The following is a 17,171-nucleotide window of genomic DNA, read 5'->3' as shown; positions in this document are numbered from 1 at the left end:
ATAGAAGACCGACACACCTACTACAGGTGCTCAGGCTTGGGATGTCCTCCTTCCATCCAACTAAGATACTAGAGAATAGAAAACGAAATGTCAGAAACTCTGCAAATTCTTCTGTAATCTGTTATTATAATGTAGCGGAGGGTTACCACTGGTTACTAACATCCAGCAAATCACCCTGCTGCCAGACCCCCCATCTATCACTTCTGAGACAATGAGCAGTCATTTGCGTAGTTTTGTTGCATTTATTGTGGGATACAACTTGGGTAGGATAAGGAAAGATATGGGATGCCCATAGCACTTGTTGACTGATCATCACATTCGTAGAGCATTAATTAGTAACTTCTGCCTTGATATGTTTGCACCTTTAACATTTGCAGCCTACTTCTTCAGCCTAACTCATCTGCAGGCTATTGCTCCTTCTCTTCTGCACTGACTCCTACAGAATATCCCTCTTCTGAGTTCCTTTCTCCTTGTACAAATCTTCTACTGCAAAAATATTAAATTACTGTTGCTTTACTTCCATTGAAACAAGAAAGGATCACTCTGAATAACCCCAGCTTGCAGACCATAAAGGGTGTTGCATCAGCAAATCACTAAACCAGAGACATAAAGAGCCTCTCCCCGATGGCTCAGTGAATCTGGTGGCCACACAGTCTTTCGGAAGGTATTACCCCTACTAAAATCACATCTGTCCTCCAGATGTGGAGGAATACATTTGAAAAAATACCTCCTGAACCCAGGAGGAAAGGCATCCCATATCAATTAGTTGGATGGAAAAGGGAAAAAGGAACAAACTTGGATGGGGAAACGTTGTATAAAAGTACAAAATTAAACATGTACACCGTGACCATATACATACATACATACATTTGCACACTTTATACTTCCTAACTACAGGTCCCTGTAGCTAGCGTTACATACAAGCAGAACCAGAGCACTGCTCCTTTGGGAGGAATACTCTGCTTACCATGGGTCTTCATCTGTTCCAACGGTGGAGATAGACAGCCATCACATCCCAAGGTTTCCTAAAAGAAGACACAAGCTAACTACACATACTAACTGAACATGAACACTTCACCAAGCAGAGGGGGTTATAATCCTCTGTCTGGTGACAGAACAAAACACACACATTTTCCTTTCCTTCTTCAGCCGGAGAGATGTGAAAGTGTCCCTTGATAGCATAACCAAACCCTTGTGCCCGTGGGCAAATAAACCTTCTGTTTGGCTCCTAAACAAGGAGTCCTTCTTTAAAGCAAGTGACAAAGGGTTTGAGCAGAGACAGCACACCCTTGTGTCCATGACATAGTCCTTGTCAGGCACCCTGAGTGGCCGACATAGCTGTCCCCGCAATAGAGATTGTCATTGGGGAAAACCCACCCTTTTACCTGTGGCTACACAACACAATAGTCCCACCTACAGGTAATTACGGGGATCCGGCAATCTCCTCCGGCTATCCCCTTCCCCTCTGATGGATACACCACCATGCATGTGACCTCAGCTTAAATGGGAGGCCTGCCCCCTGCCAATGCCAAAGGGTAATTGGTCAGAGCTCCTCACATGAGCTGCCTGACACTCAAACCTCAGGTCCAACCCATCTTCCAGAACAATCTTCCTGAAAGCAGAGAAGGCGCCTCTCAGTCAGAGCACAGGTGGTCACACCTCCCACTACACCAAACACTCCCAGTCCCAAATCAAAACAACCAGGCCCAGCCTAAAGCACAGGCCTGGCTAAATTTGCCTACACTAAAAGCTTAAGCCCAGGTTCACACCATAACGGGCTGCGGATCGCACAGGAGCGCTGTGCGCCCCTGTTCCCCGTTTCAGGGACGACTCAGGGCCAATTCTATGCCTGAATTCGGCCCTGAAACGGAGCCAAAGATGCACAGCGTTTTTGTGCAGTGCGCTCCGCAGCCGCCCCGGAGATCTCCATAGGGAGCCAGTCACATTCTCCTGCTATGCGAATTAGATGTGCGGAAACGCACATCTAGTTCGCATAGGTGTGAACCCGGGTTTAGACACGGAAAATCCTATTCTAGCACCTACCTAAAAGGTAGAGGGTGCTACAACAACATGACCATTAAAATGTGACAACTGATGCGTTTAGCCTTGTTCACATCCTGTGCCTAAATGCGTTAGTGGTCACATTTTAATGGTCATGTTATAATAAAAAAAATTACATAGGAATTTCCAGAGTTGCCGGCATTTCATTTTCTATTCTGAAGCTGAGAGAAGGTCTTCAGACCGTCTGGATCACAGTGAGAAGGTCTTAGAGAATTCTCAGGAGAGAGACTGTTGCCTATGAGCCCCATAGAGGAACCATCCCAGACCTTCTCCCAGAGTTGTCCCTTGGAGGATCTCCTGTGATAAAATCTGTGGTCACCTTTCTATACAGAAGAATTCTGTGTTATCCGGATAATCTCCTCATTCATGTTATTTAGTTCTGGGCATCCCAAAGATTTTCCCAATCCCTGTCCCAGTTCTACAAACCAAACACACCATCTGTCCGAGGACTGTCTGCGGACTGAGGGAGAGATTCTGGCTGTGGGAAATACTGTGTGCCTGGCTGCATTAATACTGTGTGCCTGGCTACAGGAAATACTGTGTGTCTGGCTGCGGGAAATATTGTGTGCCTGGCTGCATTAATACTGTGTGCCTGGCTACAGGAAATATTGTGTGCCTGGCTGCGGGAAATATTGTGTGCCTGGCTGCGGGAAATATTGTGTGCCTGGCTGCGGGAAAAACTGTGCGCCTGGCTGCGGGAAATACAGTTTGCCTGACTCCAGGAAATACTGCACCTGGCTGCGGGAAATAATGCTTGCCTGGCTGTGGAAAATACTGTGCACCTGGCTGTGGGAAATCTGTGCACCTGGCTATAGGAAATCTGTGCACCTGACTGCGGGAAATACTGTGTGCCTGGCTGTGGGAAATACTGTGTGACCGGCTGCAGGGCTGAAACTTGAGAAGACCCGGGCAAAATACCAGCAGCTTCTGTGGGGGTAGCATTATATATACATAAATGAGAAAAGACCAAACATTTTGAACCCCCCCCCCTTGATATTTTCTCCTTTTCTGCTATAAAATATGTCCAATAAAAAAATGTAATTTCTTCATCAATTTTTGTCCAAAATGCATTCTGCTACATGTCTTTGGTAAAAAAAAAAAATGATAAGTGTATATTGATCGGTAAATGTGGAAGTTATAGAGTCCACAAACTATGGGATATATACTGAAATTTGTATATATTTATATTTTATACTAGTAATGGCGGTGATCAGTGACTTATAATAGGACTGAGATAGTGCGGCGGACAATCTGACACTAACTGGCATTGGCCGGGGGGTACACTAACTGACACTACCAGTGACACTAATACAGTGATCAGTTCGGGGTACACCAATACCGGTATCAGTGCCGATACCAAGCATTTGCGCGAGTATCGGTACTGGTGCAAATGCTCCTGATACCGAAACGGATACTTTGCGGTGCGATTTGCGACCAATACAAAATTATTAAGCACAAATCACACTGCAAATAATCTCATGCAATTTGAACAGGAATGCAGTCCGATTCTTCTCCGAATCACAAGTGATTTCCCCCACCGCTCCTGTGTGTGTGAGTATAGAAAGGGAAAAGCGCCATCTAGTGGGCAGTTTAAAAAATGTCAGAACTCACAGTACATATCTGGCCACATTCAAAATAATCTACATACAGTAGTTGTCCTGGTCCACCAATGATAGCAAATCAGGGCCACTGGAGGTGTTCAGAGGGATGGAGGAGATGTAGAGGCTACTGTATGTAGATTATTTAGCATTTGGTCAGATATGTATTGAGAGTTCTAACATTTTTTAAATTGCCCACTAGATGGCACTTTTCCCTTTCTATACACACACAGAGTAGTGGGGAAAATCGCATGTGATTTGCGACAATTTTTATTGTATTGATGCAAAGTATCGGTACTCGGTATTGGCAAGTACCTGACCAAAAGTATCGGTACTCGTTGATAAAAATACGGTATTGGTGCAACCCTATGATCAGTGATAATACTATACACTGTCACTGTACTAATGACACTGGCTGGGAAGGGGTTAACATCTAGGGGCGATTAAATGGTTAACCGTGTGCCTAACAATGTGTTAAAGTAGAACTCTAGGCAAAACTTTCTTTTTCATTTTGGATAAGGGGGGTTATAACCTCTGTCTGATATTTTTTCACCATCTGTGTCCCATTGCAGAGATTTCCCATCAATTTCTGTCCCATAGCCAAACAGGAAGTGAGAGCAAATCCCTCCAAATGAAGGGAATTCCTTGGGGACCCCCAGGTCACCAGAACTAGTGTCCCCATGGGAAGATTTCCCTTCTATTACTTTCTGGGGGGAAACTCAAAATGTAGGATTTTTTCTTACATTCAATGACAATGGTAAACAGGACAAATAGAGAGGGGGGAATCTCCTTAATGGGGGCACAATCAGCAAAAAAAACTGACAGGGATTCTAATCCCTCTCCCCCCCCCTATATAAAACTAAAAAAAGTGTGTAATGTGTGCGGATTATTACTACAAATCAATGTGTTCCTTTTCTATGCTTTGTGGGGAGAATAAACAAATGGATCATTCCCTCTGTACAGGGCCCTGTTTTGATGACAGAGCTCTGGGCTGTGATTGGAAACAGCTGACCTGCTGTATCTAATCACAGCGGGGGGGGGGGGGGGGGGGGGGGGGTTGGCACTGGGATGCGTACACACATGTCCTGAACCCCTGAAGAGGCCAGCAATGTACAGGTACGTTGCTGTACGTGCATGGGCTGGCCGTTCGATGTACATTGCGGGCGGGTAGTCCAAAGGCAGTACGATCTCTCAGTTATTTGTAGATACTATGCCTGATGAAGTCATTGTATGAGTATGATATCTCAGCTATTTGTAGGACCATGCCTAATGAAGTCATTGTATGAGTATGATATCTCAGCTATTTGTAGGACCATGCCTGATGAAGTCATTGTATAAGTACGATCTTGCAGTTATTTGTAGGAACCATGCCTGATGAAGTAATTGTATGAGTACAATCTCTCAGCTATTTGTAGGACCATGCCTGATGAAGTCATTGTATGAGTACGATCTCTCAGCTATTTGTAGGAACCATGCCTGATGAAGTCATTGCATGAGTATGATATCTCAGATATTTGTAGGAACCATGCCTGATGAAGTCATTGCATGAGTATGATATCTCAGCTATTTGTAGGACCATGCTTAATGAAGTCATTGTATGAGTATGATACCTCAACTGTTTGTAGGACCATGCCTGAAGTCATTGAATGAGTAGAATCTTGCAGTTATGTGTAGGAACCATGCCTGATGAAGTCATTGTATAAGTACGATCTTGCAGTTCTTTGTAGGAACCGTGCCTGATGAAGTCATTGTATAAGTACGATCTTGCAGCTCTTTGTAGGAACCGTGCCTGATGAAGTCATTGTATAAGTACGATCTTGCAGTTATGTGTAGGAACCATGCCTGATGAAGTCATTGTATAAGTACGATCTTGCAGTTCTTTGTAGGAACTGTGCCTGATGAAGTCATTGTATAAGTATTAATATGATCTCTCAGTGATTTGTAGGAACCGTTGTAATTATGAAGAAGAAATAATACGTGTTATAATATTCTGATGGAGATGTTAAAATTCAAATAGACAAGACAGATGAATTAAAAGGTCTTTGTGAGTTCAGATGTTTTCCAAGTTTTCAATGGATCAACTATTTGTGGATTCTACAAACTTTGTGTTGAAACAGAATTGCGGGAACAATAAGGTCCCATTTCACAAAACTAAGAAGACGTGTACCTATCTTGGTGGGTGGTTAAAACCGACAAACACAGCCATAGAAAAAAAAAGGGCTATACAGACTGTTATCAATATAGAAAACACTCGTGTCCAACAAAACATATTGTGTGAGATTTTAGAAGCTGTGTAGATAGCTAAACTCTCTCTAAATATCCATTGGGTCTGTCCAAAGTTCACTCCAAATGTGCAGTCAGTATTATGGTTTAAAATACATCTGTTATAAAGTAAAAATATAAAGGCTGTGATTTAGGACAAATTGTTTAAGATGCCAATCAGTATTATAAAAGACATATGAATCGTGATTATAACTGTATACAAATTTACACATGTGTCTTTAGATAAACAAATGTTCATTGGATATACCAGAATTATACATTTATCCAAATAGATAATCATTTTATGTGATATTGATTAATATATATAACGTGTCTTTCCTAGATAAACCAGTCTTTATAAGATATACACACATATATATATATATATATATATATATATATATATATATATATATATATCCATTTATATTTATAACCATTATACTGAGTGTATTTTATATTCGAAGGGTTACCAGAATACTTAAAGGTATATATTCTTGTCACCAAGGTACAAACAAATACATATTATGAAAATTGAACATTTTATTTAAAAGATAGTTCAGAACACATAGTTACATGGTTGGGGAGGTTGAAGAAAGACACAAGTCCATCGAGTCCAACCTATGTGTGATTATATGTCAGTATTACATTGTATATCTCTGTATGTTGTGGTCATTCAGGTGCTTATCTAATAGTTTCTTGAAACTATCAATGCACATTTTTCTGCTCTCAGACACGCCTAGTGGTTGAAGGTGATATTACCTGAAATTCACCAAAGTATATCATTAGATTTTGCTTAACCAATAGAAAAGAATCTAAACCTTTAGGGCTGAGCATATTATAAGTTTTATGATCTTATTGTCGGAGATGGTATTTAGAAGTAAGAAAGATGCCATGAGAGGACTCAAGAACATTCAGAAACACCTGGCTACCATCAATCATACACGCAGACACCATTCATCCACTCACACTTTTACATTCATGAAGATTCCTGAACACCTTATGCTTTGCAACTCGGAGGTCGCAAGAAGTAATTTCACTTTAAGAATATCCATCTTGAAAGCCACGGCAGCCATTCTAAAAACTCTGGTAACCAGCAATTCAGACCAGTATCTGCTTTGGGACGGGTAATTATGTTGTGTTAATTCTATCTTATATTCATTTGTGTTCTCTTAAATATTGATTTATTGTGTATTATACATTTGATAATTTTTCTCCCGAATCAATAACCACATTGTAGATTTTTCTCTAAAAAGATTCAATTTTCAATATATATTTTTAATTTTGCACAGTTTCCATTTTATGACATAACAAATGTCTAATTTTATTTCACGCTGTTAACCACTTACTTACCTGCAGTATAATAATGGTTGAATTTGTGAAATATAGACGTTCTGTCTAATTGTCATTTTACATGGTTATTGATTCTACAGGGAAGTTTATCACTGTTTTATCACATCAAAAGTACTACACTCCAATTTAAGGGGTGTTTCTATTGATATTCAAGATTTTATGTAACGCAATCGGTATTTAATATTTTATGTAACGTTTTGTTTATGTCAACCAATGTATATAACTATTTTGTATGATTACATGTCTGGTGAATAAATTTAATATTTTTAGACTGTGGTCATAATGGATTGAACCTGTATCTTAAAAATATCATTATTAAAAATGACTTGATTATAAATACTGTGCAGGAAAACGTTCCTTAATAAGCACAACATATATATGGAGGCACTGCTGAGATAACCTTGATATTTTGTACAGGATCAAGCATAGTTATTGTGGTGACATAAATAATATTTTGCATAAAATTATTAATCATTTTTGAAAAAAAAAATGTTTTTTTTTGCTCAAAACTTTTGGTCAAAGTGGATCTTATGTTGCTAGGGATTATCAAGAGTCAGCCCTTAGTGGTAGTATGAGTACTTAAACAAAATTGGTACAAGTACGGGACATGTTGGAAATGATTTCTAAAATTGAAATGGCGGATCATGTCAGAAAAAGATTGTCTATTGAGACTGATCTAGAAGCATACATTAAAGACCTTAAAAGCCGCGCCAGTCATTTAGTAAAAGACGTGTGGAACGTGGAAGGTCAAATCTATGAACTCACAGACAGCTTCTCTGAGACAAAGGAAATAAAAAGGCTTGATCGCATTCTTTTGGAATTATGCCCTGTCCTGCTGTATCTTTATAGAGAGTTTAAACGTCAAAATACGCAACAAGGGAAGGATATCTTAGGGTCCCAGTCTCCTTTAATAGAAAGAAAATGTGAGATCACTAAAAATATAAAAGGAGACCACTGACAAGGCAGATCGTTATCACGAGTCTATAATGACAATGCAAGATGAACTACAATGGTTACAAAAGAACACCAAAATAATCCAGGATAAAAGTCACAGATTAAATAAAAAGTGGAAACAATTAATAGAGGAGATGGAGAGTTTTTTGCAAGAAAAAGAGTCCCCTGACGAAAGTTGCCGAGTAATAGGCAGTGAAAAATTTGAAGAAGAAATAAATCAGCTTAGGTCAGGACAGGAATCCCTAAATTTAGCAATCAGAAGAATTGAAGGAACAATTGAAGTTCATGCCCCAGGATAATGCTCAGATGCTTAACCCTGAAAGTGAAGAGCCTGACAATAATCCAGGATCTGACTCTCAATCTTGACATCATCGAGTCCTATGAAAATACTTTATTAGTTGTGGGCTTAGATGATGACCAGTCTAGGATCAATTTCTTGCCGTGGGTATTTGAAACCAAACACCATAGATTCTGTGAATCTTTAAAAGGTCTGTATGGTACTTCATGGCAAGAAATTAAACAGTGCTGTCATCTAGAATTCAGCCCGTACAAAAATGTTACCGCGGCTATACACAATCTGAGATTTACCAGTCATCAAAACCCTACCAAATTTCTGGCTGTGCTCAAAAGTGCTTACTACTTAGCAGAAAAGGAGCCAGATTACAATCACGCTGAGTTTAAATCCATATTCTCCGAGGCCCTACCTAACTACATAAAAGTGAGTTTAGCGAAAGACTACAAAGGGGGGTGTTCACTGGAGTACTTGGGAAAAGAGAGTAACAAAAGAGAGTAACAGTGCGTTACACACGGAATGCAGGGCTCACCAGTGCATAACACACAAAATGCAGGGCTCAGCAGTGCGTTACACAGAGAATGCAGGGCTCACCAGTGCGTTACACACAGAATGCAGCGCTCACCAGTACGTTACACACGGAATGCAGGACTCACAAGTACGTTACACACGGAATGCAGGACTCACCAGTGCATTACACGCAGAATGCAGGGCTCGCCAGTGCATTACACCCAGAATGCAGGGCTCACCAGTGTGCTACACACGGAATGCAGGGCTCACAAGTGCGTTACACATGGAATGCAGGGCTCACCAGTGAGTTACACACAGAATGCAGGGCTCACCAGTGCATTACACACGGAATGCAGGGCTCACCAGTGCGTTACACACAGAATGCAGGGCTCACCAGTGCGTTACACACGGAATGTAGGGCTCACCAGTGCGTTACACACAGAATACAGGGCTCACCAGTACGTTACACACGGAATGCAGGACTCACAAGTACGTTACACACGGAATGCAGGACTCACCAGTGCATTACACGCAGAATGCAGGGCTCACCAGTGCATTACACGCAGAATGCAGGGCTTGCCAGTGCATTACACACAGAATACAGGGCTCACCAGTACGTTACACACGGAATGCAGGGCTCACCAGTGCGTTACACACGGAATGCAGGGCTCACCAGTGCGTTACACATGGAATGCAGGGCTCACCAGTGCGTTACACACGGAATGCAGAGCTCACCAGTGCGTTACACACGGAATGCAGGGCTCACCAATGCAGAATGCAGGGCTCACCAGTGTGCTACACACAGAATGCAGGGCTCACCAGTGTGCTACACACAGAATGCAGGGCTCACCAGTGTGCTACACACAGAATGCAGGGCTCACCAGTGTGCTACACACAGAATGCAGGGCTCACCAGTACGTTACACACGGAATGCAGGGCTCACCAGTGCGTTACACACGGAATGCAGGGCTCACCAGTGCATTACACACGGAATGCAGGGCTCACCAATGCATTACACACGGAATGCAGGGCTCACCAGTGCGTTACACATGGAATGCAGGGCTCACCAATGCATTACACACAGAATGCAGGGCTCACCAGTGTGCTACACACAGAATGCAGGGCTCACCAGTGCGTTACACATGGAATACAGGGCTCACCGGTGCATTACACACAGAATGCAGGGCTCACCAGTGCATTACACACGGAATGCAGGGCTCACCGGTGCATTACACACAGAATGCGGGGCTCACCAGTGCGTTACACACGGAATGCAGGGCTCACCAGTGCGTTGCACAGAATGCAGGGCTCACCAGTGTGTTACACACGGAACACAGGGCTCACCAGTACGTTACACACGGAACACAGGGCTCACCAGTACGTTACACACGGAATGTAGGGCTCACCAGTGCGTTACACACAGAGTGCAGGGCTCACCAGTGTGCTACACACGGAATGCAGGGCTCACCAGTGTGCTACACACGGAATGCAGGGCTCACCAGTGGATTACATACGGAATGCAGAAAAAATGTCAGTTTGTAGCCAATGGATTGGTATTTGGGGCCCTGTATCTTTAAATTTCCACAGTAAAATTTTACCGTATTGTAAGATATCATAGAGAGGGGTGTGTATGACACATCTGCATTGTAAACGTATTGGTCCAATGGGAGAATTGGTTTTGAACCCATTTAGAAGTATTGGAAAAATGTCAGTTTGTAGCCAATGGATTGGTATTTGGGGCCCTGTATCTTTAATCTATCTCTCCACCCCTCAACTCACTCCATCAGTCTCCTCACGCATCACTAACTTACTAACCGACATATCTGTATGGATGTCACACCACTTCCTCAAACTCAACTTGTCCAAAATTGAGCTTATAATATTTCCTCCCCCACGTTCCTCTGGTCCGTTGGTCCAATGGGAGAAATTTTTTTGAACCCAATTTGGAATTATGAAAAAATGTCACTATGTAACCAATGGGTTGATATTTGGGGCTCTGTATCTTTAAATTTCCACAGTAAAATTTAACCGTATTGTAAGATATCATAGAGGGGGGTGTGTATGACACATCTGCATTGTAAACGTATTGGTCCAATGGGAGAATTGGTTTTGAACCCAATTTGAAATATTGCAATTATGTCACTATGTAACCAATGGGTTGGTATTTGGGGCTCTGTATCTTTAAATTTCCACAGTAAAATTTTACCGTATTGTAAGATATCATAGAGGGGGGTGTGTATGACACATCTGCATTGTAAACGTATTGGTCCAATGGGAAACAATTTTTTGAACCCATTTAGAAGTATTGGAAAAATGTCACTATGTAGCCAATGGGTTGATATTTGGGGCTCTGTATCTTTAAATATCCACAGTAAAATCACACCGTAATGTAAATGTTAGAGAGGTTGATGTATGTGTGACAGCTCTGTGTAATCATTATTTTATATATTACATTATCTTATATTTAGTTTTTCTGTGTTGAATATCCAACCACAAAACTTGTCTGATAGCAAGATCACTGATTTGCAACTGTCTGATGGCTTGATTCCAGTGGAATTCCACAGGAATGTGAGCCTCCCTCCTCGCTCTCCAGATCTCGTGTATACAAGCTGCCACCAGACTGTGCACAGCGCCCGCCCCCTCCCTCCTCTGCTGTGAGAGAGCCGTACAGGTTCTGTGCCTCACAGAATATCACTCCGCCGCTCTGAGAGACTGTGTAGCCAGAACTAGAAGAGGAGTATTGGCTTATGCGGCTGTATCCCTGCACATCAAGTCCCAGCTCAGTCAGGTGCATTTATATGGGGGTGCTTGGGAGTCTTTAAGCACCCACCTAGTGCTTCCTCTGCCTGCAAGGGACAAATCCGGGGACAGACTGGCTCTGGGGACAGTCTCCTCAGTCCGGGGACGTCTGGTCACCCTATTCTAGGAGGTTAAACGCGCCCCGCTCCTGTCCGAATAGCGGGGCCAAAGCGCCACCATAACAGCAGTAAAGCGCTTTACCGCTACTACCCTCACCGTCCCAGTGTGAAAGGGCTGTAAAGGTTAAGTTTTAGTTAAGTGGCCTTTTGGTGCGCAGGAAAACGCACCCTCATCTAGTTCTACACCATTATTATTTACAGAAATTGTTTATTGCTCAAGGAGCCCCTAGAAACCTTTGGAGGAACCCTGGCTGACAAAGGCTGGACTAGGCAGTTATATATCTATATCTCCCTTCATGAGAGTGGAGATGACCCCATCTATAAGGATATACAGTACATACACACACAGCACAAGACCAGGTTGACACTACGAGATGTTTCCGGGGTGCGGTTCCTCAGAGCTCCACAAGGTGGAGATCTCACTTCTACCCAGACAGGAAGTCTCTATGCAAGACAGGAAGTGAGTTCAGGAACAGACAGGAAGTGATGTCAGGTACAGACAGGAAGTTCCAGGTGAAGGGTCAGTCAGGAGGAAGTAGAGAGAAGACATTGCTGGAAGTAGCAGCAGAGGAGGTAATAAGATCTTATTTTCTATTTACTCCCAGTAACCCCCCGTCATGTCCGTCCTCTTCCTCCATAGTCACTGTGATGTCTTTTATCTCCAGCAGATGATGATACACACATATATATGCCTGCACACTACCAAACAGACCTACTTTATCACTCTCATTAACACCCTCTCACGCAGTCCCCGTCAACTCTTTTCTACCTTTACCACTCTACTTTGTCCTCCATTACCTCCACCCACTAACTTACTCACTGCCCAGGAGATTGCTAATCACTTCAAAAATAAGATTGAGAAAATTCGTCTGGAGATCTCCTCCGCTCTACAGATATCTCCCTCACTTTACACTTCTTGTCCTCCTGCACAATCAATACTTCCCTCTTTTAACCCAGCTACTATAGAGGAAGTCACTAAACTTTTTTCTAACACCCACCTAACCTCCTTGCCCCCTGGACCCTGTTCCTTCTCAAATACTACGGTCACCATCTGACTCTATCCTAAACTCCTTAACTAATATCTTCAACTCTCTACTGGCATCTTCCCCAACCCTCTAAAACATGCGCTAGTCACTCCCATACCAAAAAAGGCCTCCCTAGACCCCACCGATCTTAACTACCCATCTCTTTATTCCCTTTTGCCTCCAAACTCCTTGAACGTTTAGTCTACAACCGACTGAGCGACCACCTCATTGAGAATAACCTTCTTGATCCCCTTCAGTCTGGATTTCACCCACAGCACTCCACAGAAACTGCTCTCCTAAAACTCACCAACGACTTACAGCCAAAACCAACAGTCATTATTCTGTACTCTTGGACCTTTCCGCTGCCTTTGATACAGTTGAACACCCCCTCCTCCTCAAAAAACTCAATTTGCTTTGTCTCCATGGCTGCACTCTCCGTTGGTTCGAATCTTACCTATCTCATCGCACCTTCAGTGTCACTTACAACTCCACTTCCTCCTCTCCAACTCCTCCTACCATTGGGGTCCCCCAAGGTTCTATCCTTGGACCTCTACTATTCTCGATCTACATGTCCTCCCTGGGTCAGCTGATAGCCTCCAATGGCTTTCACAACATTTATATGCTGATGACACCCAAATCTGCCCCTCAGCTCACCCCATCAATCTCCTCACGCATCACTGATTTACTAACAGACATATCAACCTGGATGTCAGACCATTTCCTCAAACTGAATCTATCTAAAACTGAGCTCTTAATATTTCCTCCCCCACGTCCCCCTCCCCCGACTTCTCTGTCAAGATCAATGGCACATCTATCAGTCCGTCCCCACATGTCAGGGTGCTAGGGGTAACCTTAGACTCTGAACTGTCCTTTCAGGCCTGCATCCAATCCCTGTCCAAATCATGCCGCCTTAGCCTCAGCAACATTTCCAGAATACGTCCCTTTTTAACTAATGACACCACCAAGCTTCTAATTCACTCCCTGGTTATCTCTCGCCTCGACTACTGCAACTCCCTCCTCATTGGATTACCTTTACATAGACTATCCCCCTTCAGTCCATAATGAATGCCACTGAAAGACTCATCCACCTTACCAATCATTCAGTGTCCTCCACCCCTCTCTGACAATCCCTCCATTGACTTCCACTCACCCAATGAATAAAATTCAAAATACTAACAATAATTTACAAAGCCATCCACAACTCTACCCCCAGCTACATCACTAACCTAGTCCAAAAATACCAACCAAGCCGCTCTCTTCAGTCATCCCAAGACCTCCTGCTCTCTAGCTCCCTTGTCACCTCCTCCCATGCTCGCCTCCAGGATTTCTCCAGAGCTTCTCCCATCCTTTGGAATTCCCTACCCCAATCTGTCCGACTGTCCGCTAATCTATCCATGTTTAGGCGATCCCTGAAAACCCTTCTCTTCAAAGAAGCCTATCCTGCTTCTAACTAACACTGTTTTACTTCCTCCATCAGCTCATCCCCCAACAGCTAATACCTTTTGTAATTGTAATGCCTGCCCTCATGTTGTGCAAACTGCTGGCGCTATACAAAAACCTGTATAATAATAATAATATAGTGTGGAAACCTAGATTAACCCCTTCAGGGTCAGAACATTTCCCTACTTATGGGGCCGGAACATTCTCCTCATTTTGGAGATGTGTCACCTTTCCCACCAATCACCTTCTCACCTCATCAGTCTATACTAACGGGTTATATGACTTTTATTAGTGATGGGGGGGTATTTAGGGGGGATTGGAATATGTATTTCTTTATTTTATAAGATTCCAATAGGAAGAAAGAGGGAAAAATATAATTTGTAGTAAATGTCCTGAAATCGAATGTCTCCATAATGATTCCAGTCTCAGATATTCATCCTAAAATGTGATCAGTAAAGTCTCCGGAGTACACGGAGATCACAGGAATATGATGTGTCCTGGCAAAGCCTAAAGACAACGTTCATCTTTTATTTATTATACGCACCCGGGAGAGATGACTCTGTGTGTACGGATACCTCACAGAGCGCCCCTCACAGCTTCTACCTATGTCCCTCCAATCCAAGTCAGAGAATCCTATGACATCACACTGACCTCACAGCTCCTCCTCCCTATGTCCCTCCAACCAGAGTCAACAAACTCTATGACATCACACTGACCTCACAGCCCCTCCTTCCAATGTCCCCCATCCAGAATCAGAGAATCCCATGACATCACACTGACCTCACAGCTCCTCCTCCCAATGTCCCTTTCACAAGCAAAAGCAAGATTGTTGGTCCCACAATTCCTTGCAACAAGCTTTTAACCTACAGAGTGGGGGCCCTGTCTGGGTAAATTATATCCCAGTGGGGTTTTGATAAAAATGGAGACCTGATTGGTGAGGAGAGGAGGATTCTGGGAGTGTCATTTGATATTACTATATGTGTTCAAATCTAGAGTTTTCCTCCTGTTAAGTCTGGAGATCCTATGATAATCACATTGCCTCCACCTCCCTCCCTCCCTGATAGAATAGAGAAATACAAAGAAGATTCTAGAAGTCACCAGAGAGATCATCGAGCTGCTGACAGGAGACGTGAGCGGTGCTGGGAAGGACATCATGATGGATGATCAGCCGCCCCTCACATCACCGGGTAAGAGGAGACTTTATTGTAAAGGAGAGAGCAGTACGGAGGGTCCACCTAGATCCCCCATCATCTGATAAACACATAGAAACAATGTATTCAGTCAGTGTGTGTGTTTCCTACAGATGGATCCAGTAATGGGAACCCACCAGAGAGATGTCCCCGTCCTCTGTATTCCCGGGATTCCACACAGGAAGATCACACCATCCCTCACCATCATCAGGTAGATGAGGAACAATCACTGATAGTATCATTAGGATCTGTACATTATCTGCATTGTTACAAGTAATGTCATTTGTATTCTATATTCAGGGAGGAAACCTGAGAGATTCTAAAGTTGAAGTTAAAGAAGAGATAAAAGAGGAGGATGATAAGGATGGGGTGATGGAGGACTCCGAGTTTCTAAAAGAACACAAAGATCTGTACCAGGACACCATGGTGGAGTCATCCAGCTACAGAAACCCACCAGAGAGATGTCCCCATCCTCTGTATTCCCGGGATTCCACACAGGAAGATCACACCATCCCTCACCATCATCAGGTAGATGAGGAACAATTATTGGTAGTTATGATTTATACACAGCATGTTTATTACAATGAATGTTTTATTATATATTCAGAGTGGAAACCTCAGGGATGATAATATTGTTGTTAAAGAAGAGTATAAAGAGGAGGATGAGGAGTATGGAGTGATGGAGGAGTTTTCAGAAGGACACAAAGATATGATGGAGCCACTCAATACCAGGAACCCACCAGAGAGATGTCCCCGTCCTCTGTATTCCCGGGATTTCACACAGGAAGATCACACCATCCCTCACTGTTACAAGGTTGGTGGGACGGTGGTTTTAAAACACAAACTCATGGAGACAATGTGTGGATTTTTATTGTGATATCACATTAAAGCTTATATTTTACAGATGATATTTTCTCTCATTTTCTTGATTTAGAGTGGAGATCCAATCGATATAGAATTTGAGGTTAAAACAGAAGAAGAGACTTATGTGAGGGATGATCAGAAGTCTATGGAGGAGGATGGAATAACGGGGACATTTATAGAGGAGGACACTCCTACAGAGATCAGCACAGGTGGGTCATTAACACTAAATACATTCCTCCACCCATACTGCTCACTGATTGGTCCAGAGTAGGGTGGGGACTGGGTGATACCAGCCTGTAATCCCCTGGTCACTTTCGAGTATGACAGAACAATACTCCCAGGGTTACTTGCTCTGTTGTCTGTTGGCTGTGCCGGGTGGAGGGATATGTCTGTATAGTCTCAGAACCTAAATCACTGAGTGCAGTCTCAGAAGATAGGAGGCAGCGGTGTGGGACCTCTGCAATTTGTCTCATGTAAAAATGAATCTACCACTGAATATCAGTATTATGAGTCCTGACCCTTACACTATATACTCTATATTGTACGTTACATACTCCTTACCCCTGCACTATATACTCTATGTTGTACATTACATACTTCTGATACTTTGACATACTATCTGTTGTATCTTGTACAATATTGTTGTACATTACATAGTCCTGACTTCTACTCTCTCCCTTCTACCCTCTGCTATACTATATATA

General features: G+C 42.9%; 1 protein-coding gene across 11 annotated transcripts in view; it reads left to right on the top strand.

Annotated features, from left to right (window-relative positions):
* LOC141121836 (uncharacterized) overlaps positions 1–17,171 on the top strand; it is a 963,509-nt gene that overhangs the window by 194,593 nt on the left and 751,745 nt on the right. For 4 of the 11 annotated variants that reach the window (XM_073611554.1, XM_073611553.1, XM_073611560.1 and 1 more), the window contains 2 exons: positions 15,717–15,814; positions 15,904–16,131. The exons of 5 other annotated variants lie outside the window; for them this stretch is intronic. In XM_073611554.1, the coding sequence (XP_073467655.1) occupies positions 15,717–15,814; positions 15,904–16,131 (326 nt within the window). Of the gene's footprint in view, positions 1–12,451; positions 12,522–15,477; positions 15,601–15,716; positions 15,815–15,903; positions 16,132–17,171 lie in introns of those variants that run through there. 2 more of the 11 variants (XM_073611562.1, XM_073611558.1) reach the window with 2 other exon arrangements.

Source organism: Aquarana catesbeiana, unplaced genomic scaffold (assembly GCF_042186555.1).
Source record: "Aquarana catesbeiana isolate 2022-GZ unplaced genomic scaffold, ASM4218655v1 unanchor233, whole genome shotgun sequence".
In the NCBI taxonomy this organism is placed as follows: domain Eukaryota; kingdom Metazoa; phylum Chordata; class Amphibia; order Anura; family Ranidae; genus Aquarana; species Aquarana catesbeiana.
The sequence above is the reverse complement of the archived record's forward strand: the minus strand, read 5'-3'. Positions and strand labels throughout refer to the sequence as shown.